The following is a 27,621-nucleotide window of genomic DNA, read 5'->3' on the forward strand; positions in this document are numbered from 1 at the left end:
GGAAGATCGAATGAGCTGGCCTGCACCTCGCCTGCTCCACAGGAGGTGCTCAGTGTACACGTGCTGTCCCAGTAACGAGTGATGTGGGCTGGTGGGGTTGAGGTAGCAGGTGCATCTGGGCCTCTGACTCTGCACCTGGGGAATAGGTTTGCTTCTTGCCTAGCTGGTCTCCCCAGGGAGGGCGGTGATGAACTTGTGAGTGGCACTCTCTCTCCAGGCAGCCTTGACTGGATGCCAGCCTGGGAAGTGGCTCCATTAGCAGATTGTGGGAACAGAACACACCAGATGGCCCCGTGCCCCTCCCCCACCCCAGCCGCGGGCTCCGTGATCCACACCTCCTGGGGCCTCTGTGTGTGAGGGGAGATGGAGAGGAATGGGGGGCTGCCTGTGATGTCCTGCAGGCCCTCCAACTCTAGTGGAGGGAATGTAGGGAGGTTCTCATTTCCAGAATGACCTATGCTGTGGGAGGAGGGGGCTGCCCTTTCCTGGTGCTTACTCCCCTAAGCACGGAGGCTGAAACCCACATGGACACAAGCATGAACACATGTGCTCACACACAGGCCCCCCTCGTCACAAGAATAGGCTGTCAGCATCACATGGGAAACACATATCCTCCCACGCTGCACCCTGAAGCTCCCAGGAACCCTCCTGGTTCATCTCTGTACAAACCCCAAGTGCAGTCTCCACCAAATAATCAAGCAGCTTGGGGGCACAGCATGGGTGATGTATGAGACAGCAGATCCTTGTGAAGCCGTCTTTCCACAGCTCAACAGCATGGGGAGGGCCACGAGGGAGGAGGCTGACAGCCAGTTGTGGCCCTGGCCCTGGGGAGGGGCTGGCCTGTCAGGGTCACGCAGAACTTGCCTGGGCTGGCTCCACAGAATCCCAGGGTCAGGAGCAGTGGAGGCCCACGGAGAGCAGCCCCCTTCCCAGGATGGATGTTGGATGTGCGTGGGATGTTCTTCCTCCATCTGGATCCAAGGCCTGGGAGGGCTCCCGTTGTCACGCCTGCCTTGGCATAAGATGGCCCACCTCCCTGCCTTCCTCTCTCCTTTCCTCCTTCCTTCCCTCTCTCCTTCCTTCTTTTCTTTTATTCATCCTTCTTCCCTCTTTTCTTCCTTCCTCCCTCCCTTCCTTCCTTTTTTCTTCCTTCTCTTTGCCTTCTTTTTTTTGTTCCTCCCTTCCTTCCTTCCTGCCTTTCCTCATCATTCATTTATTCATCCATCCATTCACCCTCCCAAGTGGGAAATTAGGTTGCTGTCAGCCAGGGCCATGGGGAGCTGCCGGGCTGGGCAGAGGGAGAGAATAGGAGCAGAGAACAGTGCCTTTCCAACCCAATTATGGACGAGCAGAGTGGTCACAAAGGACTCTGTCCATCTGTCTGCTATAGGAAACAGGTCTGGCCAGGAGTCAGGAACTTTGGCTTAGAACCTCACTTCCCAGTTGCATCTGAGCAGAGAGCAGCAATGACTTGGAGTAGGTCACTTTCCTCCTGGGGCCTGGAATTTCTCATCTGCATAAGGACAGGGAGCTGCCTGGCTGATGAGGATGAGGGTGATGCATTACAGCCCAGCTCACAGACATCAGGAGAGGCTGAGGCCCTCTTAGGGACAGGTGGGAGTCCAGCAGACCCCTGGAAGACAGGTTTCTAGTGGAGAAGTCAGCAAAAGCAAAGGGGCAGAGACTGGAATGTGGGGTATGCAGGGGAGAGCAAATCAGGAGAAATCAGGACACAGATTGAAGGTTTGCAGGGTGGGGAGAGGTAGGAGTACCCAGAGGATGGATGGACGGTGTCATCTCCAAGAGCCCCGAGCCCCATGCCCTTCCCTCTGTAGTGAAGGCTGCTCTGAGCCAGGCTAGCAAAGGCAGGACTCATATGCCCTCGGGTCCCTGCAAGGCCCATTGGAGCATCAGTCTTAAGAGGTGGGCAGGGTACCATTGGCAGTGCCCATTTGGGGGGCAGGAAGTGAGCCCCTAGAGGAAGTGAATGGCTTGTCCAAAGTCTCCTGGGAGTAAGTAGCAAGGCCAGGCTGGAATCCAGATACCCAGACAGGCTTTGGTCTTTCTGGCCTCCAATCAACACAGATGGGCATGGCTTAGAGCATCCCTTTCCAGGGGGTTCTCCAATCATCACACAGGTGGGCGTGCCCTAGACCATCCCTTCCCAGGGGACTCACACTTTGCAAGCTGTCCCTTGCCCATTGGAATAGAGCTCTGATGCTGGGCTTTCTGGACTCTTACAGGATTGGGAAGCAGTTTCAGGGAGCAGATTTCTTCCTGATGGAACTATATCAAACCAAGAACAGCCAAGACAGAGTATCCAGTGTTCTGCTGAGCCCCACACCAAGTGCTCATTGCACGGGATAGTTCAGGAGAAAGGCTGGGGTGGAAATAGGACTGTCAGTGGCTCAGGACCCAGGACAAACCCTGGACCCACCATAGCCAGGAATGACATTTAGAAAAAAAAAGTGTTACATGAATGTTGCAGCCCAGACCTAATCTCTTACCCTGTCTGAGGGTGCCATGGACACACCTTTGGACTCAGGCTTGGAATCAGATTCCTGCTCTACCTCATGGTGAGTGCTCCTGAGTAAGTCATTTTTCGTCTCTGGCCCTCTGTCTGCTCCTCTGTAGGAAGGGGTAATGATGTGTACTCTCCAACGTGCTTGTTAGGATTAATATGCTAGCTGCACTGTAGTCCAGGAGGGCTTCTTGGAGGAGAGGGGATTCCAAAGACTCCCAGAACACAGGCAGCCTGGAAAGGCAGCCTGGACTCATGCCTCCCACCTTGTGGCCCACAGGGTAGTGTTGCAGATTCTTCCATGCAGGAAATGTGTGTGGAGTGCTGCTTCTCCGCCAGGCCTGGCCTCTTGAGGCTCTCAGGTCAAAGGCGCCATGGAGAGACCTCATGCAGTCATTGGGTGTAGGAGGGGACACAGATGAGCCCTCCCTGGGGAGGCTAAAGACACAGCGGAGAGGGTGGCAGGACAGTTGTCTTAGTTCCAGGACCTCCTCGGCTACCACAATCTGTAGGTGTTCAAGTTCTTTGTATAAAATGGTGTAGTATTTGCATCTAACTTATACACCGCCTCCCATATGCTTTAAAATCATCTCTAGATGATTTAAATACCTAATACAATGCAAAGGCCATGTAAATAGTTGTTACACTCTATTGTTTAGGGAGTAATGATTGAGAAATGCTATACAGGTTCAATACAGATATAATTTATTCCCTCCCTCCTTCCTTTTCTTCCTCACTCCCTCCCTTCCTTCTTTCTTTTGATGCTGAGGATCAAACCCAGGGCCTCACGCATGCTGTGTTTACATCACCTCTGCACTATACTCCCAGCTCCAGTTTTTCCCTGAATCTTTTCAATCCGAGGGTGCTGAATACACAGACATGTAACCCGCAGATCCTGAGGGCCAACTGTACCTGTGTCAGGATGGAGGCAGGGAGGACAGTAGTGGAAAGTTCGCCTTAATCCCTGTTCTGCCACCAGCCAGAAGTGGGATTTAACCTGTCAGCACCTCCTTTGTTACTGGCAATAACAATCCTCCCCTGACAGGAGCGATGAACTGCATATCTAGTACGTTTAAAGAACTTTAAAGAATGTGGCAAGTGCTCAGAGCCCATTAGCCTTGATCGTTAGGCAAGTGAGTGGCAGCTTGCCAGGGAGACAGGGTTAGGGGCTGTGGCACAGGCAGATGAGCAGCTTGGGCAACAACACAGAAGACTGAGAGTGTGCAGCTTCTTTGGAGAACCTGGGGATTCTGGGGAAGTCATAAGCAAGGCAGGGGAAGGCTCAGCCCTGGGGACCCAGGCCTCCCCTAGCAGGAAGTTTGACTTGAGTCACATTGGGCAGGATGCAGCTGAAGCCCTCAGTGGGTATGGGGGTATAGACATCATTTGAATCTTCCTCTTGAAGCATAATTGCTTTTTGTCGGCGGGCGGGCATTCCTGGAGACACATCCTTCCCCAGGAGATTGCTTTCTAGGCTCCTCTCTCTTCCAGCAGACAGGAGGGCTGGACCAGCTCTACGCTGCATTAATACACTGCAAATGCGATTTCCTGGCCTCAAATGCGATTAGGGCCAGAGGCTCTGCTCTCTGGTAGAGACAGTAGGCAGGCAGCGGGGGCAATGGTGACCAGCACTGAGCAGGGAGTCTGAGAGGGAGGGAGCCCAGGCCCAGTTGGTCTGAATAAGCAGATTCCTATAACTTGAGCCATTGGGCCTGCTGGTTCATCCTGTCCTGTGGGTGGGGTGCTTGGGGCCAGCTCACCTGCGCATCCCCAGGATCCCCACAAGCCAAGTTCTTCAGTAAGAGAAGGCTGGAATAAGCCCAACACCATGAGTCTGAAGCTGGTCTCATCTGCTCCTGTTTCTGCCTTAGTTTTCTTGTCTGTCTATAAGAGTAACTCTCTTGTATGGAGCTGTGAGGACCAACATGTGTGAAGTGCAGAGTACAATGCTTGGGACTATCAGCCATGATGGTGAGATGCATAGACACTACTCACCCCCTATCATGAGAGAGGCCCTGAGGGCTTGCAGTCTGGAGGGGAAAGGTTTTTGGGAGCAGGCAGCACATCCCACACTGCAGTTACAAGGAGAAGGAAACCACCTACCACTGATATTATCCATTACTCATTCCACAAGTACTCACCTAGTGCCAGGCAACAGGCTGGGCCCTGGAGACACAATGCCAACACCCAGACACAGTCCCTGCTCTTAAGGAAGACAGACCTGTGCCAGAGAAATGAACAGAGGGTCACGAGCCAGGTTAGGGGAAGGCCCCAGGGTTGTGGATCTGATGGCCCTGGGTGGGGGTGGGGCCATCTTGTGTCTTGAAGAAGCACTGTGAAGTACTCAAGCTGCTGCAGGAGGGCTGGCAGGCAGATGGAACAGTGAACATGAAGACCCAGGAGCTGGAGAGACCCCCTGCCCACATAGGGGGACCACAGGTGTGTCGTGAGGCCAGAACATGGGTGTGAGGTAGGGATCAGTGAGCCAAGATGGAGGCTCCTCAGGTGAGCAGACCCAGGGGCCAAAGTACTGAAGCCACAGAAGGACTTGGTTGGATCTGTGTGATGGTAGAGGGGACACAGATTTGCTGAAGACTGATGGAGCCTACTGCCCTCTGAGTGGACCCCGGAGACCTTGGCAGAATGCCACTTCTGCCCCCTCCTGATGGAAGTGAAGTGGGGAGTGTCAAGGTTTACCTTTTTATCCAATCTCTTGTTAATGAGATTATTGACTTTTTTAAAAGAAAAATGCCCCACAGCCACTTTGCATATTTAGCAAAGTGATTTATGAATTGCTGAAGGGATCTCACTGCCTTAAATGGGAGTTCTGGTTACCAAACACTAAGAAAAGCCATTCCATTAGCAATCAGCAAAAGTGCCTGCTAGGCCAATGGAAGCAGTGCTCACCAACAAGAATGTGACACCCTCTCAGTCACTCCCCAGGCTCCTGCCACCAGGGCTGGGCCCTGGGGGTGTCCCTTGGACATAAACTGGTGGGAAGGGAAGGGAAAGCTCGTTTGGGGGGCAGCCCGCTCTGTATGGGGCATCTGTTCTCTTGTGTGACCCTCACTTCCACGTTGCTTGCAGATCTGCTTAGTAGATGAGGACTTTGAGGCCTCAGAGTGTAAGTGACGTGTGGAGTGACTGCCCGAGTACCTGCTGCCAGCCTGGCAGAGCCAGGGATAGACCAGGGCCTGTGGGATTCGAGGATTCTACTTTTTTCCCACCTAATTCTTTTCTGCCTTGGCGGTATTGGGCCAGACTGTCCTAGCAGCCAGAGCCCACAAGAACCAAGGGCAGCAGGGACAAGGTCAGAACAGGGTCTGAGACAAAACTGGGGTACCCATGGATTTTAGCCCACAGCCATTTAGCCTAGGTCACCGTTGCATAGCAAGGACCTGGGCAGGCAGAAGGATCTCCCAGAGTCCCCTTGGCCTACGAGGCTGACAGGCTGTGGGACAAGAGCCTGCAGCCTCAGTGCTAACATGCACAGCCTGAGGTCATAGCCCCACAGCTTCAGGATCCCAATGACCCACTTGTGCTGTGTGCACCAGCCTCCTCCAGACCCGGATTCTGTCCTTGCTTCCCTCCACCTCCCAGCCATGCCCAGCTGAACTTCCAGCACAGGTCATCTCATTCTCCTGGTACCAGCATCTGGGCTGCAAGGTCCCAGGGCCATCTCTCTGGCTTTATTCAAAAGGACAGGCAGGGCTGGGGGTGCAGACCAGTGGCAGAGCACTCGCCAAGCTTATGCAAGGCTCTAGGTTCTATCCCCTGCATGAATGAACGAATGAATGAATAAATGAGTGAGTGAGTGACAAGGCTTGACTTTGTTCATGTTGCTCCAGTTTCTGGAGAGAAGGAAGGAGACCAACTCCTCTCCCCAGAAGGAGAGGAAAGGCAGGTGGTTTTGTGACCACAATCACAGGCTTCTAGCAAGCAAGCCTGGACTGAAGTCTTGGGTCTGCTGCTTCCCAGCTGAGTGTGGCCTTGGGCAGGACCCTTTTCCCAGAGCATGTGAGTCCTAGTCTGCAACGTGGAGAACACCAGTTACTCCTGAATGTGTACTGCTGGGCATGTGAACGTGAGGTTCAAGCAAGACAGCACAGGTACAACTGCAATAGGGTGTCCAGCACGTAGTGAGCGATCGATTGTTCACTGCGGGTCTGCGTAGGTGCTGGTGGTGAGGGTGGTGGTGGCAATGCTAACACAGCAGGTGAGAGCTGAGGCCCACAGAGAAGGGTCTGGCAGGGAAAAGGCGTTCTTGCTTGGGGATTTGAGGAGAATTTAATAAGGACCTTTTGCAAAGTTGAGGGTGAGGTTTAGGAGGAGAAAGAGGAAGGGTGTGTTCCCTGGGGGTAGGAACTGTGAGGAGCCCTCACTGAAGGGCCAAGAGGAGAGAACAGGCTGGGCATGGTGGTGCCCATCTATAATCTCAGCACTCTGGGAGGCTGAGGCAGGAGGATGGTGAGTTTGAACCCAGCTTGGGAAACCTAGCAACTTAGACCAGAACCATTGAAGTGGTCACCTGGGGTCAGCTTGTGGGGTGGGGTCCAGAGCATGTGTTTCCCACCTCACCCAACTCAGTCATCCAGTGAAAGTGGAGAGGAATGGAGAGTAGTGGTGGTGGGGTGGGCATGGATATGACCACGGGGCCGGGGAAGGCCAACCCAGGGAGTTCTGAGAGAGAACTTTCCCTGAGACTTGCTGCCTGGGCTGTGGGCCCCCAGGGCTGCCTCTTTCTGGGGATCCAGGCCCAGGCTCAGCAGGAGGGACATGGACAGCTATGTTCATACAAGCATCATCTTGTGCCAAGTGGGCCTAGGGAAAACCCAAGGAGGAAGCAAGAGTCCTCCTTCCCTGGGATCTGACCCCCAGGCCTTCCCTCTGCCTTAGCTGGGCTCCCTGATGGTGCGTTTAACCTCAGTGCTCCCTCCTGGGGGGCACCAGTAGGAGCAGGGTTATCAATTAGCTGTGCGATTAATCATTACCTGAGATCACACTGACTCATCAGTGCTTGGGGCTGGGCCCTGGGCAGGGCAGCAGAAGCTCCTCAGGATACTTGGGGTGCAGGCACCTTTCCCAAGGAACCTGAGGAGCAGAGAAGGAAGAGAAGGTGAGGTGGCTGGAGTGCAAGGCCTTCTCACTGGGGTGGGGGAGGATAGGAAAAGCACTGGAGCCAGGGTCCCTGGGCTCCTTGGTCCAAGGAGATGGACACAGGCAAGAGGAGGCAGGGACAGAAGTGGCTGCTGGTAGCTGCCATGTTTGCAGACCACCAGCACTCAGGAGCCAGGCAGCCCGGAACAAACACCCAGCTGCACTGCCCTCCTCCAAGGCAGGAAGCTCAGGTGCCAGGCAGGGCAGCTAGGGGCCACCCCAGAGCTTTGGGAATTGGAGAGGTGCTCTGGGGCAGGACCAGGGCCGCAGTAAGGCAGGCCACAGTTATGTTTCCAGGCTGCTCGCACAGCCTGGGAGTGAGTCTCCCTTAACTACAGTTGGCTTGCTAGAGGCCCCAGGGGGCCCTAGGCAAAGCTGGCTCCCAGCACTCCTTTTCTAACCCAGCCCACTTGTCCCGTCTCCATGGAGCAGCCCCCCCACCTAGTTGTCCTCATCCTCCCACTTTGCCTGGCATGTTGCTAGTGCTTAATGAAAAGATTTGTTTCTTTGCAATCATTTCTTTCATCTTTGTTTCATACTCTAGTACTGCTATTGGCCCATACATGGCCCTCTTTAATTACAACTTATTTTGAATAAAGTAGTCATGCCGCTGACCTACAGGGCTTGTGTTCCAAGGTCCCCAGTGGGCACCTGAAACTGAAGATCGTACCAAACCCTACTATGTTTTTGCCTATACATACACGTCTATGAAAAAGTTTAATTTATAAATGAGGTACAGTGGGCGGGGGATGTAGCTAAGTGGCGCCACGCCTGCCTGGCAAGGGCAAGGTCCTGACTTCAATCCCTGGTACCACACACACGCACACACACACAAATAATAAGTAATCAATCAATTAATACAGTAAGAGATTAACAATAACTAATAATAAAATAGAATGACCATCGAGAGATGCAAATGAAAACAACGCTGAGATTCCACTTCACTCCAGAAAGAATGGCTGCTATCATGAAATCCACCAATAACAAATGCTGGCAGGGCTGTGGGGAAAGAGGAACCCTGCTCCACTGCTGGTGGGAGTGTAGACTGGTGCAACCACTGTGGAAATCAGTATGGAGATACCTCAAAGAACTAGGACTGGAAGTCCCATTTGACCCCGCTATTCCCCTGCTGGGGATCTTCCCCAAAGAATTAAAAGAATCATACCACAGTGATATATGTGCACCCATGTTCATAGCAGCACAGTTTGTAATAGCTAAAACTTGGAAACAGCCCAAATGCCCATCAACTGGAGACTGGAGAAAGAAAATGTGGGTTTTTTTTTTAATAAAATGGAGTACTACTCAGCCATAAAAAATGAGAAATTAGAGACATTTATAGCTAAGTGGATGCACATTGAGGTGATACTCTTAAGTGAAATAAATAGGACACACATGTGTAAATACTGAATAGTTTCTCTGGTATGAGAAACTGAAAGTGTAAGTAAGGACTAAATGTATAATAGGTAATGTGAAATAGGAAGAAAAGAGGCAAAGGGGAAGGAAGTGGGAGGGCTAGGGGAAAGGATAGAAGGGAATGGGATTAATATGAGAAAATGGAAAAATAGGAACAAAATCTTTGTAAATAGGGAGGACTGGAGGGGTTGAAGGGAGGGCTGGGCAAGGGTGAAAAATAAGAACCAAGAGAGACTATGTAAAGGTGCAGATTTCCAATGCTAAATGTCATTATATTGTATACCTAAAATGTACCAATGATGAGAATGAATAATCGAAAATGTACAATAGGAAGAAAATGTCCAAAGGGGTAGGGGTAGTGGGAGGGGCAGGGGAAAGGAAAGAAGGGAAAGGAAAAATGCTGAGAAATGGAAATAAAGTCTTTGTAAATAGGGAAGGGTGGAGGGCGTGAAAGGAGGGCTAGGAATGGGGAAAAAATAAGAACCAAGATGCATCATGTAAAGGTACGATTCCCAGTGAGAAATGTAATTGTGTTGTGTACCTACAATGTACCAATAAAAGAATTTAATAAAAACATAGAATGACCACAATGATACACTGTATTAAAATTTTAACTTACTTATGAAACTTAAATTTACTTATGAAACTTAAATTTACTTATGAAACTTATGAATTATTATTTCTGGACATGGCCATTTAATATTTTCAGATTGTATGGCTTACTTTTCTCATTGCTGGGACAAAATACCCAACATCCACAATTTAAAGAAGAGGTTTATTTTGCCTCATGTTTTAAAAGTTTCAGTGTTTGTATGGTCAGCTGGCTCCAAGCAGAAGCATCATGGCAGAGGGGCTGGCAGAGGAGAGCTGCTCACAACATGGCAGACAGGAAGCAGAGAGACAAGGGAGGAGCCAGGGAAGGAGATTAAACCCATCCAGGCCACGCCCCCAGTGACCCACCTCTTCCCACTAGGCCCCACCTTCTAACAGCAAGCCAGCTATAAGCTTCCATGATCCAATCCCCCACCAAAAGCCCCACCTATGAGCACATAAGGCTCTTGGGGGACATCCAGACATAAACCCTGTCATGGTAGTTGACTCTGAGAGACTATCAATCAAAAGACACAGTTAAGGGGGCACTGCTCTATTAAAAACTCCCTTTAACTGACCACCTAACCCAAAAAGCAGAATGTCACTAATAATGTATCCACTTACATGTCTTTCACCATCCTCTCTCCAGTCTTCCAGCCCACCCTCCAAGATGAAACCATCCTCTTAAATTTTGGGTTTGTAATTATTATTATTTATTTATTTTGGGTACCGGGGATTGAACTTGGGACCTTGTGCCTGAGAGGCAGGCGACGTGTGTTTGTAATTATTAAACACGAGGAAGACCACAGGTATCCACAGAGGGTAGCTCTGGTTCTTTAGCAGAAGTAGCTGTTTTCCAAACCGAGTTCCGACTGCCATGAAGGCAATGCTGGGTCCCCTCTGGGGGATTGGGAGCAGTGTAGGCCTGGGCAAACAGTGCAGCTGAGGCCATGGGTACCAAGGCTGGGAGGGGGTGGAGAGGATGCCAGAAAGCAGGCAGCAGCTCCAGGGAGACAGAGAAGGGCTTGATTCCACCCTCTGCTCCTGCACAGGGGCCTGTGTGACTCAGCTGTGATGTCACACAGTGTTGCCAGGTGACCCAGCTGGATAGAAAAGCTCATTGTATTTCCAGAATTGGCCAGAGAGAGGCTAAACTCTCTTCACCTTTCTGGAAGGTTCCCAGCTTCACCCACAGAACCTCTCCTTCCTGAGAAAGATCCAGACACTGTCACTGCCCACATTTCCCTTTTCCTGGCTCAGCCCAGAGCTGGTGTATGGCAGTCCTGAGACCACACTAACACTGAGGTCCCCAAGCCACCTATCAGGGAAGGACTGACACCCAGTCACCCACCCAGACCCAGACACTGGTCTCGGAGCTTGATAGACAAGGCTGGATGCACCTGCCCTGAGAGAATGGGCCGGAAAAAGAACAAAGTAAGGCCTAGGTGCAGAGGCCACGCACCTATGTGAGCCCATCCCTCCTGCATAGTCCTTTGTTTTGCTTGCTCCTAAATTGTGACAAAAATGTTCCTTCTATGGGTCTCAGGTTTCACAATTGTGAAATGGGGAGCAAGGTGGTCTCAGACCCTCCTTGGGCCCTGTGGGAATTGAAATGTTGCTTTTTGGAGGGGTCAACTGGGACTGCCCTTCCCTGCTCGGTTCTGCCCCGGATGCTGGGCTCAGAGAGCCCACCGAAGTGGCTCATCCCCTATAACATCCCTGGAAGTGGCCTCCATGCCCACAGAGCTCCTATCCTGACTTTCCCAGGCCCAAGCCCCCTGCTGGGACACAGGTGCTCCAACTCCTGGAGAAAGCAGTTTTTTTGTTGTTTTGGTTTTTTTGGTAGGTGCTTAATAAAATTCTATGGCAGAGGAACGGGGCCTGCCAGGAGGGGACTAGATCCTCAATACAACAACAATATGACAATAGTTCAACACAGGAGCTTCCTTACCTTCTGCTAACTGGCAATGTCAAGCCTGTGACAGCGTCACTTACCCACCGGGATAGCAGAAAGAGCTAAGGCCAAAGGCACACAGGTAGCATGGGCTCCCTGAGAACAGCCTCTGGTAGCCATATCCTTAGGTCAAATAAACCAGATACCTGGGGATGCCCGGGAGCCAGAGTGGTTTCCACCTTTACTACTCTTGGCTCAGATGTCTCTCAGCCCTCCTGTTCTCTGTCCAGATGCCACCCTCCTATTTAAGCCTCTCCTTGGACTGCCATACACTCAGGATGGGGACCAGCCTGGCCTAACTGGAGCCCTAAGTAGCAGCAGATGCAGGGACCCAGGAAGTGTGAGGGGCCCTGAGGAGGAGCCAGATCCATTTGATTTGATTTCTAGCTGTGGGAAACATTTTAATAGCTGGGTAGAATCCTCTATAAAAGATGTTCATCATTTATATAGTAGTATATATTCATATTTCTTCTTCTGCAAATCCCAGGCCCTGTCTTTTTATTGGGTGATCTTTATAGATGTCAGAGCTCTTTGTATTAAGGATATTAATTCTTTTTATTTATTGCAATTTTCTCCTGTTTGTCTTTTTTGGGAGGCATTGTGGTGAAATTGGGCCATTATAAAAATTGGTATGGGTTTTTAAAAATATAGTCAAACAATCAAGCCTATCAATTCTTTCTTTATGATTTGAATTTCATGTCTTCTTTTCTCCACATTGTGCATGCTAGGCAGTTGCTCTACCACTGAGCCACACCGCCAGCCCCATGTCATCTTTTGAAAAGGCTCTCCTGCTTCAGATGCCACAAACTCTGGACCTACTAACGAATCCCCAGGTTAGAGGCCTGCATGGTAGACCTTGCAGCCCAGAGAACGAGCCATGTCCAGAGGTGCAGGCAGAAGGCAGAGCAGAGGCCTCAAGGTCTAGGGGCTCAGCAGGTTCTGGTTCCAGTCCCAGCCCTGGCCCTGGTTGCTTAACCATGCACTAACTGAAGCCCACTGGAGTCTAACAGCAAGAAACAACAGATCCAGGCAGCCCCCAGGTCTAAAGCCCACCCTCTGGTTGCTGGGAAGTGGCAAGGGAGATGCAGTGGCGGGGGTGGGGGGGGTTCCTTCCATCCTTGCCCCAGAATAAGCCCTGCTGGGAGCTGAACTGAAAGAGCCATTAACCCCTCCACTGCCATCCCATCCTCCATCCTATCCACACACATCCCCAAATGACCTGCGTGACAGACAATCCCAGGTTCCCTAGAATAGCTGCTGCTACTCCTTGCTTTTTGAGAGCAAATCTACCTGTCTGAATGGGCAAGTCACTAGAATTAGTAACTTTTGAGCCTCCCTGTGGCTCAGGGTGCCAGGCGCCATACCTGGGCATCAGCAGGCTTCAGCACTGACCCAGCTATGCTATCTGTGGGCAGTGTGCCCTGGAAGAGTGGGCTGCTGAGTTCTGCCCCTAGTAGTGTTGGGTGGGAGGGTCCAGAGTAGGCCTGAGAAGCCAGTGTGAGCCCCAGCTCTATACCCAGCTAGTGGGGACACTCAGGGGAAGGGAATTTCTTTCCTGGGGTTCAGTCCACCCCCTGCTTGGGTTTTATGATCTGAGATTTAGGGGAACTTCACCATCAGCCATATTCACTCCTCCACGTGCAAGTCAGCACTAGTACATTTTTTAGTGCTGGGCAGAGTCGGGGACAGGCAGAGGATGTTGTCCTGATGCAGGGACATCTGAGGGAAGCCTGGGGAGGCAGGAAGCTTAAAGGGAGAAGGAGGGAGGCTGGGACCCTGCCCCTCAGTCCCCACCACAGTTCTCCTCCTTGGCCTAGGCCTCCCTGGCCCTGTCCCAACCTGCCCAGTGGGTACAGTGGGCACAGGCCTGCAGGCCTCGCCAGGAGGCGCCAGCCTGCTAGCTGGCCTCAGGTCGGAGTGAAGTGCTGGAGCTGTTCTCAACACCGCCCCTGCAGGCTGCATTCCTGGAAGGCTGTGCCCAAGTTAGCAGAGGCCATGGAGGCCTGGCTGGACTCCAGAGTGCCAGGGATGACCTCAATGCTTCTGGGCCCTTGCCTCTGTGGCAACTAGAAACCCCATGACTGGCCCCACTCACTCACAATAATGAAGGGAGTCAAGGTCAGGGTGTGAAGGGACATTAGTCTCCACTCCAGGCCTCCTGCAGGAGCCATGGGCACACCTGCTGCTGGGAAGGCTAAGTCGAAAGCCAGTCCAGGCTTGGCAGGGAGGGAAACTGAGGCTCAGAGGTGGAAAAAAGAGCTGGACAGAGCTAGCTGAGATCTATATCTCTTGCCCCAAAGGCTGCTAGTCTTGGTCCCCAACCACTAAACCAAGAGACAGACCTGCTGGGGAGCAATGCGAAGGAAGCCAGGAGGGAAGTGGTCAGGCTAAGAGGGGAGGCATGGTTTGTGGCCACTCCACCCCAGGGATTCCCTCCTTCCTCCCACCTGGCCCCGCAGAAGAATGGAGGAGAGGACACTCATCAGTACCACTGCAGATGGTGACAGCCCCGCTGGGCCTGGGGTGGGGCGTCTTCTCACTTCCTAATGAGGCATCTTGTTAGGCAAGGACCTGCACAGGGAAGCCAGAGGAAGCAAAGAAGTAAGCCACAGGGATGATGGGCCCCTCCTTCCCTGTGAAATCTGTAAAGAGCTGTCCAGGCAGAGGATCAACCAGGACAAAGGCTGGGAGGCAGGAGTGATCGAGAAACAGCCAAGAAGCTAGTGTGGCCGGAAAAGAGGGAGCAAGGGGCCCAGGGCCAAGGTGAAGCCGGTTCCTGGCCCAGGTCCTGCAGGGTCTCCTGGGCCTCCATGGGCTCTGAGAGAAACAAGGAGTGACAGCAGGATCCAGAGCAGAGGAGCCACTTACATCTGCAGAGGACTCTGGCTGCAGTGTGAGATGGGCCAGAAGAAAAGAAGCAACGATGAGGAGGCTTGGCAGACACCCTGGGCTCTTGGACCCGGTGTCTGACATGGATGTGCTGGGAAGGGACAGACTCTAGAGATGGTCTAAAGACGAGCCGACAGGAAGTGAGAAGAAGTGAGAACAATCTGGGACTCCAAGGTTTGGGCCTAGAGCTACCAGAAGCCTGGAGTGGCTATCACCAAGTGGGGCAGACAGGAGGAAGAGATGTTGGAGGAATCAAGGGGTGGCCTTCGGGTTGTTGCTCTGGGGTGACAGGAAACCCCAGGGGAGCTATCAAGGGCCTCGTGGCTCCTGGGAGGCCTCCCACACCACTGTCCTGAGAACTGAAGGAGGTCACATCTCCAAAGGTCCTCAGGGCTGAGCAGAGCCTCAGTGTTCGGCCCCTCTCTTCCCTGTGTCTGAGGCTTCCTAGAGCCAGCAAGGGAGCACTGTGCCCAGATCCCCAGTGCAAGGTGGGTCCAGACAGGCTGGTCCAAGCCCTCATGTCCCATTGGGGAAAGCCACCCTCAGAGCACGGTGGCCCAAGTCCCACAGTGGGTAGAGGCAGAGCGGGGGACCCAGCTGTCCTGACGGTGCCCATCTGCAGCCCACGGCCCCTCATCAGTTCATCACACCTGGAGGGCAAAGGGCAGGTGGCCTCCTGCCAGGGCAGGTCTAGCAAGGGTCACTCCAGGAAAGGATGGGAGTCAGGAGCCAGGCAGCACTGGGAGCGGACCAGGACCCTGCTTCCTCCTGCGTAGGTCCTCTGGGTAGAAAGTGGATGAGCATCTGAGACAGATACAATCATTGTCCCCACCAGTATTCGGAGAGTTCACAGCGGGGGATATGCTTTGTAAACTATAAAGTGCTGTGCACATGACAGACCCATGGTGACAGGTGGCCAACCACTAGGCTGTGAGAAGCATTGAGGCTTGGAAGTGGCACTGGGCTTAAAAGATGAGGTGGCCTGTCTCCTGCTGCAGGACGGGACACTTCTAGGCCTGGGGAGAGGAAGGGAAACACTGGGGAACACTGCAGGGTATGGGACAGTGGCAGGGAGAGAGTGGCTTCAAGGGTGACTGCCCTGTAGTGTGTGGCCAGGGTGACAGAGACTTGAGGAATGGGGGGTAGAGGTTAGAGGAAGAGTTCACTCAGTCCCAGCTCTCCCCACAGGTCACTGAGGGCCCGGCCCCGAATGTCCCCCAGAGCACACCGCCTGACATCAGCCACCTGTCTCCCTCCAATAAGGAGACCATTGAGGTCACTCTGCATGGGGCTACCAACCTCCCTGCGTGCTCGGATGGCTCGGAGCCATGTCCCTATGTGGTGGTGTAAGTAGCTGGAGGAGGGGCAGGGGTGGTGTCGGCACTGTGAGCAGAAACTAGGGGATGGGTATTTGGAAATGGGTCTTTGAAGGTTCAGGACCTAGACTGTGACAGCCAGAGAAGTCTCGAAGGGGCTGTGGCTCTCCAGATGGGAGGAAAGGTATCAAGGGGTCCAGGGGGCCACCTCTTGATCTCACAAGCAGCTGGGCAGGGCTTGGCCGCAGCTGGAACTTGCAGAGGCCTGGGCTGGGCTCAGTGGCAGGTGATGGTCAAAGAGAAGACTTGGGGTCCCCTCTCCTGGCCTCTGGGTGCCCTAGCCCACCATGCCCAAGTGGCCAGGGGTCCTCACAACCCCCACCCTTGGCCCCCCACCTTTCCCCAGTCCTTTCCATCTTGAGGCTCCTGGTCCTTCCCCTGAACAGTACCTGAGACCTCCATACCATGTCTCCTCCCCACCTCACAGTCTCACTAATCCCAGAGGCGGCATCACCGTGCCAGCCAGCCTGGCTCAGCCTTTACTGTAAAGTCCTGCAGGACCCCCTTCCCCCAGGAGCTCTAATCCCCACCAGGCTCCCCTCCATCTCCCCTCCTCCTCTAGGCCAGCATCATTCAGCTCCTGCCTTTGGGGAGTGCCTGCCCCAGCCCTCTCTCCAGCACCCACCGAAACTGTACCCCAAAGCCTTGCTCAGGACTCCTCCTCAAGGCAGCCCCCAGGGTTGAGCACTGGCTCCTCTGGAGTCCCACGACAGTGGGAGCACTAGTCTGACGTTATATAAATGCGGTTTATATGCTCCTCTTTTGTCCCGAGGCTCATCCTCCATTTCTCCAGCAGTGTGCTCAGCCTAGGTCCGAGCCCAGACTTGGGGCCAAGATTAAAGGGGTTAGGATGACCTCAGGGAAGGGGCAGAGATGCTGTGCCAGGACCAACAGGTGACACGCTTACCTTGCTGGACCCCAGAGCCTCATGTGCACAGCCTGGCTCCTTGGGCCTCCCCTCCCCCAACTCCGTCCGCTTGGAAAGGGAGGGACAGGTGGCAGGGAGCAGAGGCTGGCTCCTCGCTGAGAGCTCGCCGGCCAGCACCCCTCCACTATTTCCATAAACCAATTATCGCTGATCATCTCAGGAGATTGAGGGCCTGTTTGTCACCAAGCCAGCCTGGGTGGTGGAGGGGCGGGGAGCTGGGTGGCCCCATTGCTCCTCAGCAGGCTTTGCAACCCTGCACCTTCACCCCGTTGCCATGGGTACGCACTGCTGGGAGCCCAGGCAACCGGAGCCCGGGTGGGGGTGTGAAGAGCTGGGCACGCCCCAGTCTGCCTGCACCCTCCCGGTGGCACGCGGGGCGGGGTGGGGGTGGGGGCTGAGCGGAAAGCTGAAAACCAGGCCTGGTCCAGACTGTGCCCCAGGGCTCCAGGCTGAGCAGCCACCAGCTCCAGGTGGTGCTAATGAGATGCAAATGAGAGAAGGGAGGGCTTCCAAGAGCGGCCCAGCTGTCCGGAACCTGAAGGTGGTTTTCAGGGCTCCCCACTCCCAGGCAGGTGGGAACCCCAGAGGGAAGACAGGACCCCCACGGTCTCCAGGCGCTGGAAAGAAATTTGATGCCCTCTGTGTCTCATTACAATGCACAGCCACAAAGCAGACATGGAGCATGAGAAAGTCCAGTAAAGTTTTCACTTTCTCATAATGAATATTTCAATGCTTTTTAAAAAGATCCATAAATACTTAAATGTAAAATCTGAAATTGTCAAACCCCCAGAAGAAAATGGGATGGGGGAAGTTCCTTACTTTGGTCATGGCAATGATTTCTTTGGGTTTGACACCAAAAGCATGAGCCTAAAAACAAAAATAAACACCTAGAGCTACAACTAAAAAGGTCTACAGAGCAGGGACAACAGTTAATGAAGTGGAAATGCAAGGTGGAGGGAGGGGGAATGGAGAAAATACATGCAAATCATATCTTTAACAAGGAGTTAAGGGCTAGGGATTTAGCTCAGCGGTCCCACCACCTGCAAGCCCAAGGTCCCGAGTTTGATCCCTGGTACAAAAAAAAACACCAAAAAACAAGGAGTTAAAATAGAGGAGGGACTTTCACAACTCAATGGCAAAATGGGCAAAGGAACCTGAGTAGATTATTTTTCCAAACAAGATAGAAATGGCCAATAAGCATATGAAAAGGCACTCCCGTCCCTCATGGTCAGAGAGAAGCAAATGAAAGTCAGGAGGAGACAACACCTCACACCTGGTAAGAGGGCTAGACTCCAAAGCATTTGTTGGTTTGTTGGAGAGGACAGAAAGAGAATCCTGCCTGGCTGTGCTACCACCGCAGGGAATGAAGACTGGTATAGCCTGCAAAATGGAATGGTAGTTCTCAAAAAACTAAAACTACTGGGCTGGGGATTTAGCTCAGTGGTTCCAGTGCCTGCCTTGCAAGTGCTAGGTCCAGAGTTCAATCCCCAGTAACAAAAAATAAAAATAAAAATAAAAATAAAATAACATTCTTTGAATCCTCAGGAGGCAATGGTGCCCAAAATTTAGAAAAAAACCAAACAAACAAAAAAACCTAAAACTACTATGTGATCTCTCCTTCCAACTTCTGGATATAGAGCCAAAGAATATGAAATTAGTGTCTTGAGGGATATCTGCATCTCTATGTTCATTGCAGTATTATTCACAATAGTCGCGGCATGGAATCATCCTGTCTCCATCCACCAATGAATAGATAAAGAAAATATTGTACATATACATATATATATAATATTTCCATTTGGAGTTCTAATGTGCAGCATGGTGACTATAGCTGATGACACCGTTGTGTACGTGAGATTTGATAAGGGTTACCTTCTGTGTTCCCTCTGACATACACGAGAAGGGTAACTTGGTGAGAGTGATGGATGTGTTCAGTACCCTGATCATGTGGAGTGATTCGTAATAATACATGTATCAAACCATCAGGGTATGCATTTTAAAATATAAAAGAAATATAAATACCTCAGTAAAGCTGCAAAAAAAATAGGTACATTTCACAGTCTTTCTAAGCATTTCTCCACCTTTCTGTTGCCTTGTTTTCTGGTGCTGTATGCATAGTTTCCTGGTTTAGCTCCCTGCTCTCTGCCATCCTGTGTTGTCCCAGCCTGAGAAGGGCTTGTCACCTCCCGGGTAGGTGAGCCAACAGTTGGGATGCTGCTGGGGAGTGGAGCCCGGGCTAAGGATGCCCCAATGTCTTTCATGCCATCACTGCATCAGTGGGGAGCAGAAGAGGCTGCAGGCCCAAAGATGGGGCCTGGCTTATGTGGGGTGCAGTCCCTTCACCCCTCTGTGGCACTAGTCTGGACCCCTGTGATCTTGGAGTGCGTCCTCTAGTTACATACCAGCCAGCAGGCCACTGGGTGCAGCCGTGGCCCTGCCTGTGTCTGTCAAAGGCACTGATCTGGATCCAGTCTGACCCCACTTCTCCATGGGAACAGCTTTCTCTGGGGTCCCCGGTGGCCACAATGCTCACCTGTGTCCAGTGGGCACCTCATCCTGCATCATCGCCCAGTGCCATTGCTACTGTGCTGCTCACTCTCTTCTCCTGGCTTCCCAAGTTGCCTGTCTTTTTTCCCTCCCCAGCCACGCCCCTCTCTCTTCTCTGGCACTAACTGCGCCTGTCTCAGGTTTCCACCCGCCCACTCTTTCTCTACCCTCTCTCTACCCTGGAGCCAGAGGTCACAAGCTCTTTTGCCCCCATTTAATCTATCACCAAGGTGTCACTGTCTCTCTTGCCTCCTGGATTGGGCTGCTTCTCTCCACCAGCTCCGCTCCCCAGTGCACTATTTTCCCAGCTGCTCTTGGGGTGTCTACACTCGCCCCCTTGGAAGCCCCCCTTCAAAGAAAGCTCCCAGATTAAGGAGGATCCCAGGCCCAGGGTGGTTGGGGCTTTGCTAGTTCCCCCACTTCCCTCTCTCTGCCCTAGCCATGGGGCATCTCTCAGTTCTCTGGGGAGCCCTGTTCTCTCCCACCCCATGCCTTTCCCCTCCCCAGAGCATAATCTGGCCCCTTCTTCAGATCACCCCTCCATCATCACCTCCTCCAGGAAGCCCTCCCTGATCTCCCAGTCCCATGCTTTCCACAAGCAGCCACCAGGTCCATTTTGCTCACTATTACATCCCCATTGTGAATCACAAAAGCAGGAACATAGGAAGCTGGCAATGAGTCATTGCTGAATGAATGGATGTGGCCATGTTTCTAGCTCACTGTGTCACTTTGGGAGAGTTACCTACCCTTCAGTGCCAGGCTGCCTCCCAGGGAATGGGCTTTGAAGGGCTACAGAGACAAAAGAGCCAGGCAGCAGGAGATGCAGCAGATGCAAAGCACGATGGGAGGGAGAGGAGTGCCTAGCCAGTGCCTGCCGTGGGCACGTGAGACCAAACTGGAGAAAGTCAAGGGTGGTGGTGGAAATTGGACTGGAATCCAGAAGCCCCTGACTGCTGTTGTGACCTCTGGCCAGGCCCTGCCCCTCTCTGAGCCTCATTCTCCTCATGTCTCCATGATGGTGTAGGCTCGCCGGGTGCTTGTGCTCTGGCCTGGGTCCCAGTCTCGTTCTTCAGAACCCAGCTGTGCTGCCCAAGACAGATTCCATGCCTATACCGGCTGGGCCAGTGCCCAGCATGGAATCGTGCATCTCCCCTGACTGGTCACAGCCTGGCTCAAGGCACTGGGGCCTGACCAGTGTCTAGCACCTGCCTCTTTGCCTGGCATAGACAGACCTGCCAGTCAGCACAGCAGGGACCAGGAAGAGGTGGCACTGACAGACGGGGTGCAGGTGGGGTGTACCAGTGGGCAGGATGGGCACAGGGGGTGAGGAGCTAGCCAGGAGGCAGTCTGTGGTTCTGACCCTTGCCCCAAGGCTGGTAAAGGCTGTCAGGGTTGGCAGCCACTGCTTTGGGTACCTGCAGCCCAGGGCTAATGAGTGGGGACTGAGCCAGCACCCAGCAAGAGATTCTGCCTCCTCCGTGCGTGCAGCAGCTGGGCTCAGCAGGGCAGAGGGGAAGCACAGGTCAGGGCTGGGCAGGCCCATGCTCCGAGGATCTATGGATCCTTGCCCTGGCCTCACATGGGCCCTGACTCCTGGTGACTCATGGAGAGGGTACTGAAGGCAGACAATTGTGGGAGGTCCTAGAAAGAGAGATCAAGAAACCCCCTTCCATATACAGAACTGGCAAACACACCAGGTGTGAGTGAGTGTGAGTGTGTGTGTGTGTGTGTGTGTGTTTCCTATACTAATTGGCACCCAGTCCTATCAGCTAGATGTAATATTATTCCCATTTTACAGATGAGGTTCCTAAGGCTAGGAACATTTCCATGATTGCTCACCATCACAGAATCAGTCTGTGCCCAGGGAAGGACCCGGACTTCTAGACTTTAGAAGTTCTTGCCACCTCACTGCCTGCACTGGTCTTGCATGAAGCGATTGCCCGTCTTGGAAGGGGACCATTGGTATTAATTAGGGCCCTAACCCAGAGACCACTCTGCAGCCTCTCCCCCAATCTGGACTCCTTGTCCTCCCTGTGTGACTGTGGCCTTCGACAACTGCCCCAGTGGCAGGGACCTGAGCAGAGGGTAGAGGCCTGTATGACTCACAACCGACCTTTGTCTCAGCCATAGGAGGGTCAGGCTCAGTACAACTAACAAAAGTAGTGACAGTGCTCATGGGACAGGCTCAGGAATGAAGCCACCCCCCTTGCCCGTGGTCCCACTCTAAAACTCACAGCGAGCCGCGTCTCCACACACTCTGGCCTCACCAAGCAACCCTGTAGCAGGAGTTCCAGGCCCACTGGACTGAAGGAAGGGACTATTGGGAGGTCACATGGCTGATCAGTGGAGTGGAGCGGATGGAGACGATCCTTCCCATCTGACCACTGACTCCAGAAGAGGCCAAACCTCCTTCTGTCCTAGCAGGATGCCCTGGAAAAAGAGATGAGGATGGGGGAGAGACAGGGTTGGGGAAAGAAATGGGCTTGGAGTGGGTCCTGGGTGGAGCCTGGGAATCCAGCAGCACTGCAGGCTCCTGCCCTGTGGCCTGATTCCTGCCCATACCTATTCCATGTGGCTTTGGCCCCTCAGGGCTCAGAGCCTCCACATTTTTGATCAGTGAAAACTTTCCTGCCTCACAGAGTGTAGACACAGCTGGCATCCATGGTTAAGGCAGGGCTGGCCTGACAGAGGTTACAAGGACTCTTTCTAGATGTCCCCCATGACCTCCACCTAGCGCCCCTGAGGTATTCTCATGCCACAACTCTGCAGTCAGACCCCAAAGCCTGAGCTCTCCCCCAGGGCATGGAACTCCTGGGGACCTCTTGGGGGGCAGCGTTGCCCAAGAGAAGCAAGTGTGCCTGGGTGATGGGAAGCTCTGGCCTTCCTGGTACCCCATTGTGTTCCTCAAGGCTGCTTATTCCTGAACATGCGCAGCAGCTGCCAGTGCTCCTCCTCCTCCCTTCCCAGACATGAAGAGCAGCCATCCAGGAGCCTGCTCCCCCTCTAGGCTTGGCTGGCTTCCCTCTGCCCTGGCCTGGCCCCTGTGGGCTTCAGGGGCAGGTGCCACACTGGCTAGCACTTGGGGAAGGCAAGGAAAGCCACAGGGCAGGGGCTGGCCCCGGGGCCCTATTCAGCTCTCTTGCCTCTGTGTTCCCCATGAAGCCACCCAGAGTAGAAGACACTGGCAAACCAGACACCCTGGCTTCCAAGGAGGCGCAGCCTCCGGGATCCTCCTCCTAATTTCTGACCTGGAGGAAGGGGGCTTTCTTGCCTGCTGTTTTTTGAGAGAAGCCAAAGACCCAGATTTCTGTGTGAAATCAGCCAGTTTTTGCCTGCAGGCCAGACAGCTCTACTCAGTTAGGGTCCCTGCGGTGGCCCCTCACTGTCTCCCTCTCTGAGCCTCCCCTGGCTGTGTGTCCTCGCTACTTACACGAGTAGTCACTTAGGCCCGTGTCCTCATTGCTGGGATGCAATACCGACACCTGCAGCACAGAGGAGGAGAAGGCTATTTTAGCTTAGAGTTTCAGTCCGGGGTTGGCGGCTTCCTGGCAGACTGGCGTGGTGGAAGGGTCTGGGTGGAGGAAAAGCTGCTCACAGCCTGGCTGGATGGGAAGCACAGAGAAGGGAGATAAACCCTTCCAGGTCATACCCTGAGTGAGCCCACCTCCTAACAGCAAGTCAACTATACATCATCACCTCATGATTATATCACCTTCCAAAAGCCCTGCGTATGAGTGCACGAGGCCTTTGGGGGACATGCTTGATATAAACCATAACAGCATGTCTCCTCCTATTCTTCTTCCTTCTCCTATTTTTAAAATTTTGAGACAGGGCCTCACTATATAGTTCAGGCTGGACTTGAACTCACAGTCCTCCTGCCTCAGCCTCCCAGGTCCTGGGTAGCAGGCATGTGCCACCACACCTGGCTGACAGGCCCCTGCTGGAGGACCCTTCTTCTCACCTCAAGAACAGCCAGCCCCACTCCTGATTCACTCCCCTGCCTCGGGCTACTGTCTATGTTTGTCCCAGGCCTGACAACGTTTTGATGCTCCCAGCTCCAACCCCACTGGTCCTCTGCAACTCTACTTTCCCTGGATTTCTCTCCCCCAGGTTCCCTTCCCCTCCTCTGGCCTCTGCTGTTCATAAGGAGCCGGTGAGATACACAGTGCATGATGATCAGGGAGGAGCTGAGCTCAAGGATGTTTAAGGGATGAGCCTCCCATCGGTAACAGTAGAGCCAGAGGCCAGGACGGGAACCCATGACCCACAAGCCCAAGCACTAACATGACTGGCCTGGGAAATGGGAGAGACCATGGGCATTATGATAGGGAAGATGGGAACCAAGGAGCCAGGCCTGGAAGGGCACAGTAGGTGGCCGAAACCTTCTCCCTCCCCTGGCGCTCACTGACTTCCCAGGCAGCCTGGGACTGAGACAGTGGCACATGGGAGAGTGGGCATTCAGAGTGACAGTTGTCTTCCTCGAGAGGACTCCAAGTCACAGCCAGGGCCTCCATGTTGGCTCACCCAGGCCTTCTCTTCTGAGGGCACTGCCACTCCACCACATGGGCTCCAGAGTTGACCCCAGAGGTCCTCCTCCCTCTTGCTCCAGGACCTCACCAGCCATGGGGGTCTGTCCTCACACAGGACAGACCACAGCAAGGCCCTGCAAAGGCTGGCAGGTGGTGCAAGCAGGGCCTTTTCTGGGCCCTGCACTGTCCCAGCCTCAAACAGAGAAAGAAGTATCTTTGGAAAACAAGAAAATCCCCTTCCAGAAAAAGGTAGATTTGACAAAAAATGACCCAACATATAGGGCCTGAGTCTCACTTTCCTGGGTTCTCTCTGGGCCACCTGGGGAGGCTCCTCTGCCTCACCTGCCTCCCTGAGTGCTGTGGGTGGGGTGAGGGGTTCGTGCTGCCCATGAAGAGGTCCCCGGGAACACCTGGGTGACTCAGATGCAGTGTGGGTAGGGGAAAAGCAGCCCTATTTTTCAGAGATGTTTGCCTTGACCAGAGAATTCCTTGGAATCTCAGCGCTCCCTGGAATGTGCCCTTGCCTATTTCCAGAGCAGACTTCCTCCCTGCAGAGGAGGGGCCTGGCCCCTGCAGGTGGGATGGATTGACCATAGATGCTGACATCCAGCTTATACCCACTGGATCCTGAGTCCTAAATCAGTTAGTCTGTCAATCGAGGCCCCCTTGCAGGGTGGTAGCACCATCAGCAATTAGTGACAGTTCATTAGAGTCCAATTAATAGATGAAGCCCAGAATGAGAGCCCACCACGTTGCCAAGAGTAATGCCCAGCTCATGCTGTAAGTGGGGCCTCCAGGGCTGGGGATTTAGCTCATTGGTTCCACTGCCTGGCTGGAAAGTGCAAGGTTCCAAGTGCAATCCCTGGTACCAAAAACAAACAGGAAAAAGTGGGGCCTCCAGAGACTCAGAACCCAGCCGGACCAGCCACCTTCCTTGGGGACCTTGCTGTGCAGGCCTCGGATGGTGGGCTATATCTGGGGAAATGAAAGAGGGGTAAGAAGGAGGCTTCAGGCTGGACCCTCCCTGCCTCAGACCTCAGCCCCTCTCCTGTTGGAAGAGCCTCTGGGTACTTCTTTCCCAGCATTCCTAGGGGCTTGGTCCTCCTGCCTGCTTGGCCTCAGGGACACTGCAGGTGGCCTGGAAAGGAGAGGCTGGAACTCTCCAGGCTGCTAAAACCCTTGGAAACTGGACCAAGCAGCCTATCCCTCCCTCCCATGACTGATTGTGCAGGAGCCAGCTCCCAGCCTCAGGCTCTGTCCTCCATGGGGAGCCCTCCTCCACATCTCTGTGAACCTGCCCTCCGCCCAGAGCCCTCTCTCCAGGCCAGCCAGGTGGCCTCAGACATAGGAATTCAGCCTCTGACCATGCCATTCGATGGCCCTCTGCAGAGGGCCCCTCCCCAACTCCTGTCCCTGATGCCTGAGGCTGGGCTCTGGGTTCAGGTAAAAGATCATTAAGTTTTCAGTGCTTTCCAAGGACAGAGAGAGGCCTGTGGCCCAGGAGTCTGGCTCCTCATGGACTCTGGAGGATGGGGAGGCTGTTCTCATGGCTCAGAGGTTGGCATGGAGGATGCAGAAGAGGGAAATGTCCCCACCTTCACAGGACAGCTGGCTCAAAGGACTCAGCCTGAATCTGTTCTCCCACCTCCTTCCAAGTTGCCCCACTGAGCTCATTACATCAAAGGGTCACAAAACCCCTTATCCTGTTGCCCATCCACCTAAGGGTCTGCCCTTTGTCATCTGGCTCAGCACCTGCCTGACTGCTTCCTTCCCAGGGGCTTCTGGGAAGTTTCCTCTGGTCTTTTCTATCATCCTAGAAGCCTTCCCAGCCAGGATCCTACAGCCAGAGCAGACCTGGATCTCAACCCTTCCCTTTCTTTTGTTTTCTTAGAGGCTTCCCTAAGACTGGCACCCAGAAAAAGGTAGGTCACCTGCGTTCTGGGCTTCTAGAGCTCTGCCTGGGAGGCAGTCAGACTTTGACTGTCATTTGTGATTTGTTGCTCTGAGGAGGCCAAGGGGACCTGGGGGGCAGCTGGAGAGCTCAGGTGTGACTAGAGGACCTCTAGGCTGCTCAGGGTCTGGTATGGCCCAGAGTCCTCCTAGGGCAGTGTGTGTGTTCCCTGCAGGCTCGTGAGCTCCCTCTCTCTCCATCAGTGTCCTGTGCTTTTCCTCTACTGCCCTCCACAGTCCCAGCCCCAGGGAACTAGACAACCCACTTTCTCTTGACCATGACCTTGGGGAATCAAAGCTGAGTTCTCTTCCATCTCACTCGCTTGGGCCTGGCCTCTCTACCCTGCTGGGGTGGGGCTCCAGGGACCAGAGGCTTGGGCCTGGCATTTATCAAACACACACACACCACACACACACACACACCCACACACACCCACCCACCCACACACACACACACACACACACACACACACACACACACGCATGCACCCCTGCTGAGCCCTGGAGTTATATTCTCCTGCAGCCAGCAGCTGGGGCCCAGGACACCCACACCCTGCCTCTGACGCCACCCTCAGTCCCAGCCTGCTGCGGCTGGATTAATTCTGAGCCCAAGACAGCAGGCACCACTGTCAGCTCCTGCCCCTGCCTGCCTGGCGCCAGGGTGCAGAGCCAGGACAGATCTTTGGGGGCAGGAGGGGGTGTCTGTCCTTGCAGACAGCCTGCAGGGATGGGGGTCTTCAACAGGCCCTGGGGCAGTGCATAGAACTCAGCCACATTCCCAGCTGGCAGTGCAGGTGGGGGCAGGGACTGAGCAAGTCCCCTGGCTATTTGGTGAGCAATCAGAGGCCCTCTTGCTCTCTAGTTGCTAGAATTGCATCCAGGCACAGAGGAGTCAGCAGTGCCAGGAAAAGCCATTGCCCTGATAGCTTCCTCCACCTGCTAAAAGCCTCCCCTCCCTGGGGCCTCCCCCTCCCACCCAGCTCCATCTCCCTCACCCAGCCCTGCAGACCTCTGAGTGTCAGGGACTGGCAGGGGGAGACTTAACTCTTCGTAGACCTGAGGGAATCAGCCCTTGGCCTGGGCTCATAGCTCTTCCCATCTGTTAACACCTGGAATGCATCCCACCAGCCCAGCCTCCCTACCCACTGTCATATGGAGAAGGGGAGGGCACCAGGGGCACAGACATCAGAAGGCCTGAGACAGGCTAGCAAGTACTGTTCAGGGTCCAGCCCGAATCCTCTGCCTGCACTGCTATGGCTTCACACCTTTGGTTCTATCTTCTCTGGTCACACAGAGCCACTTGAATATCCCACCAGGAGTAGGTTTGGGGACATTTGGGGTGTAGACAGGCTGCCTCCCTCCTTACACACCTGGCACTTTCACCTGTCTGCTACTGCCACATGCAGGTCCCTGGCAGAGAAGCCAAGGAATGTCACAGTGCACAGCTGCTGTGAGGGCAAAGTAGTGGCCTGTGGCAGGAGGGGACCCCTGAGAGCTCTGAGGTCTCTGACTTGGGGTGGAGGTCAGGAGGGAGACCAGGGCTCAGAGTGGCAGGGAGGGTTTGTACTGCACCCTCAGTCAAGGTCCTGGAGCTGGGAGGAAGGGTTGGGGGCAAATGGGTGGGCTGGGCCCTGATGCCCTGCTGGGTCTCATGTGGCTCCCTCTCCAGGCTCACAGCCCCCACTCTGGGCCACGGCCATCTGCAGGTGTCAGGAGCACGCTCAGGTCTGCAGGGCCTGAAGGGCATGGGTCCAGAGTGCTCAGGC

The 27,621-nt window shown here is 53.8% G+C and overlaps 2 protein-coding genes across 21 annotated transcripts in view; one reads left to right on the forward strand and one right to left on the reverse strand.

Moving 5' to 3' along the window:
• Nucleotides 1–27,621, reverse strand: part of Stra6 (signaling receptor and transporter of retinol STRA6) — a 108,852-nt gene that overhangs the window by 31,833 nt on the left and 49,398 nt on the right. For 5 of the 10 annotated variants that reach the window (XM_021236946.2, XM_021236931.2, XM_021236936.2 and 2 more), the window contains 4 exons: nt 22,807–22,858; nt 21,611–21,806; nt 7,513–7,612; nt 4,663–4,742 (listed from right to left, as the gene is read on the reverse strand). The gene's annotated coding sequence lies outside the window, so the exon portion shown is untranslated. Of the gene's footprint in view, nt 1–4,662; nt 4,743–7,512; nt 7,613–16,808; nt 16,965–19,362; nt 19,457–21,610; nt 21,807–22,806; nt 22,859–27,621 lie in introns of those variants that run through there. The other 5 variants (XM_021236940.2, XM_021236939.2, XM_021236941.2 and 2 more) reach the window with 5 other exon arrangements.
• The window catches only part of Ccdc33 (coiled-coil domain containing 33), an 88,058-nt gene that overhangs the window by 6,482 nt on the left and 53,955 nt on the right, over nt 1–27,621 (forward strand). For 10 of the 11 annotated variants that reach the window (XM_087199096.1, XM_087199098.1, XM_087199093.1 and 7 more), the window contains one exon: nt 15,714–15,871. In XM_087199096.1, the coding sequence (XP_087055222.1) occupies nt 15,714–15,871 (158 nt within the window). Of the gene's footprint in view, nt 1–1,429; nt 2,577–15,713; nt 15,872–27,621 lie in introns of those variants that run through there. The other variant, XM_087199102.1, reaches the window with a different exon arrangement.

This window comes from Heterocephalus glaber, unplaced genomic scaffold, assembly GCF_053883595.1.
Source record: "Heterocephalus glaber isolate CG9 unplaced genomic scaffold, H.glaber_assembly_v1.0 deba00001689, whole genome shotgun sequence".
In the NCBI taxonomy this organism is placed as follows: domain Eukaryota; kingdom Metazoa; phylum Chordata; class Mammalia; order Rodentia; family Bathyergidae; genus Heterocephalus; species Heterocephalus glaber.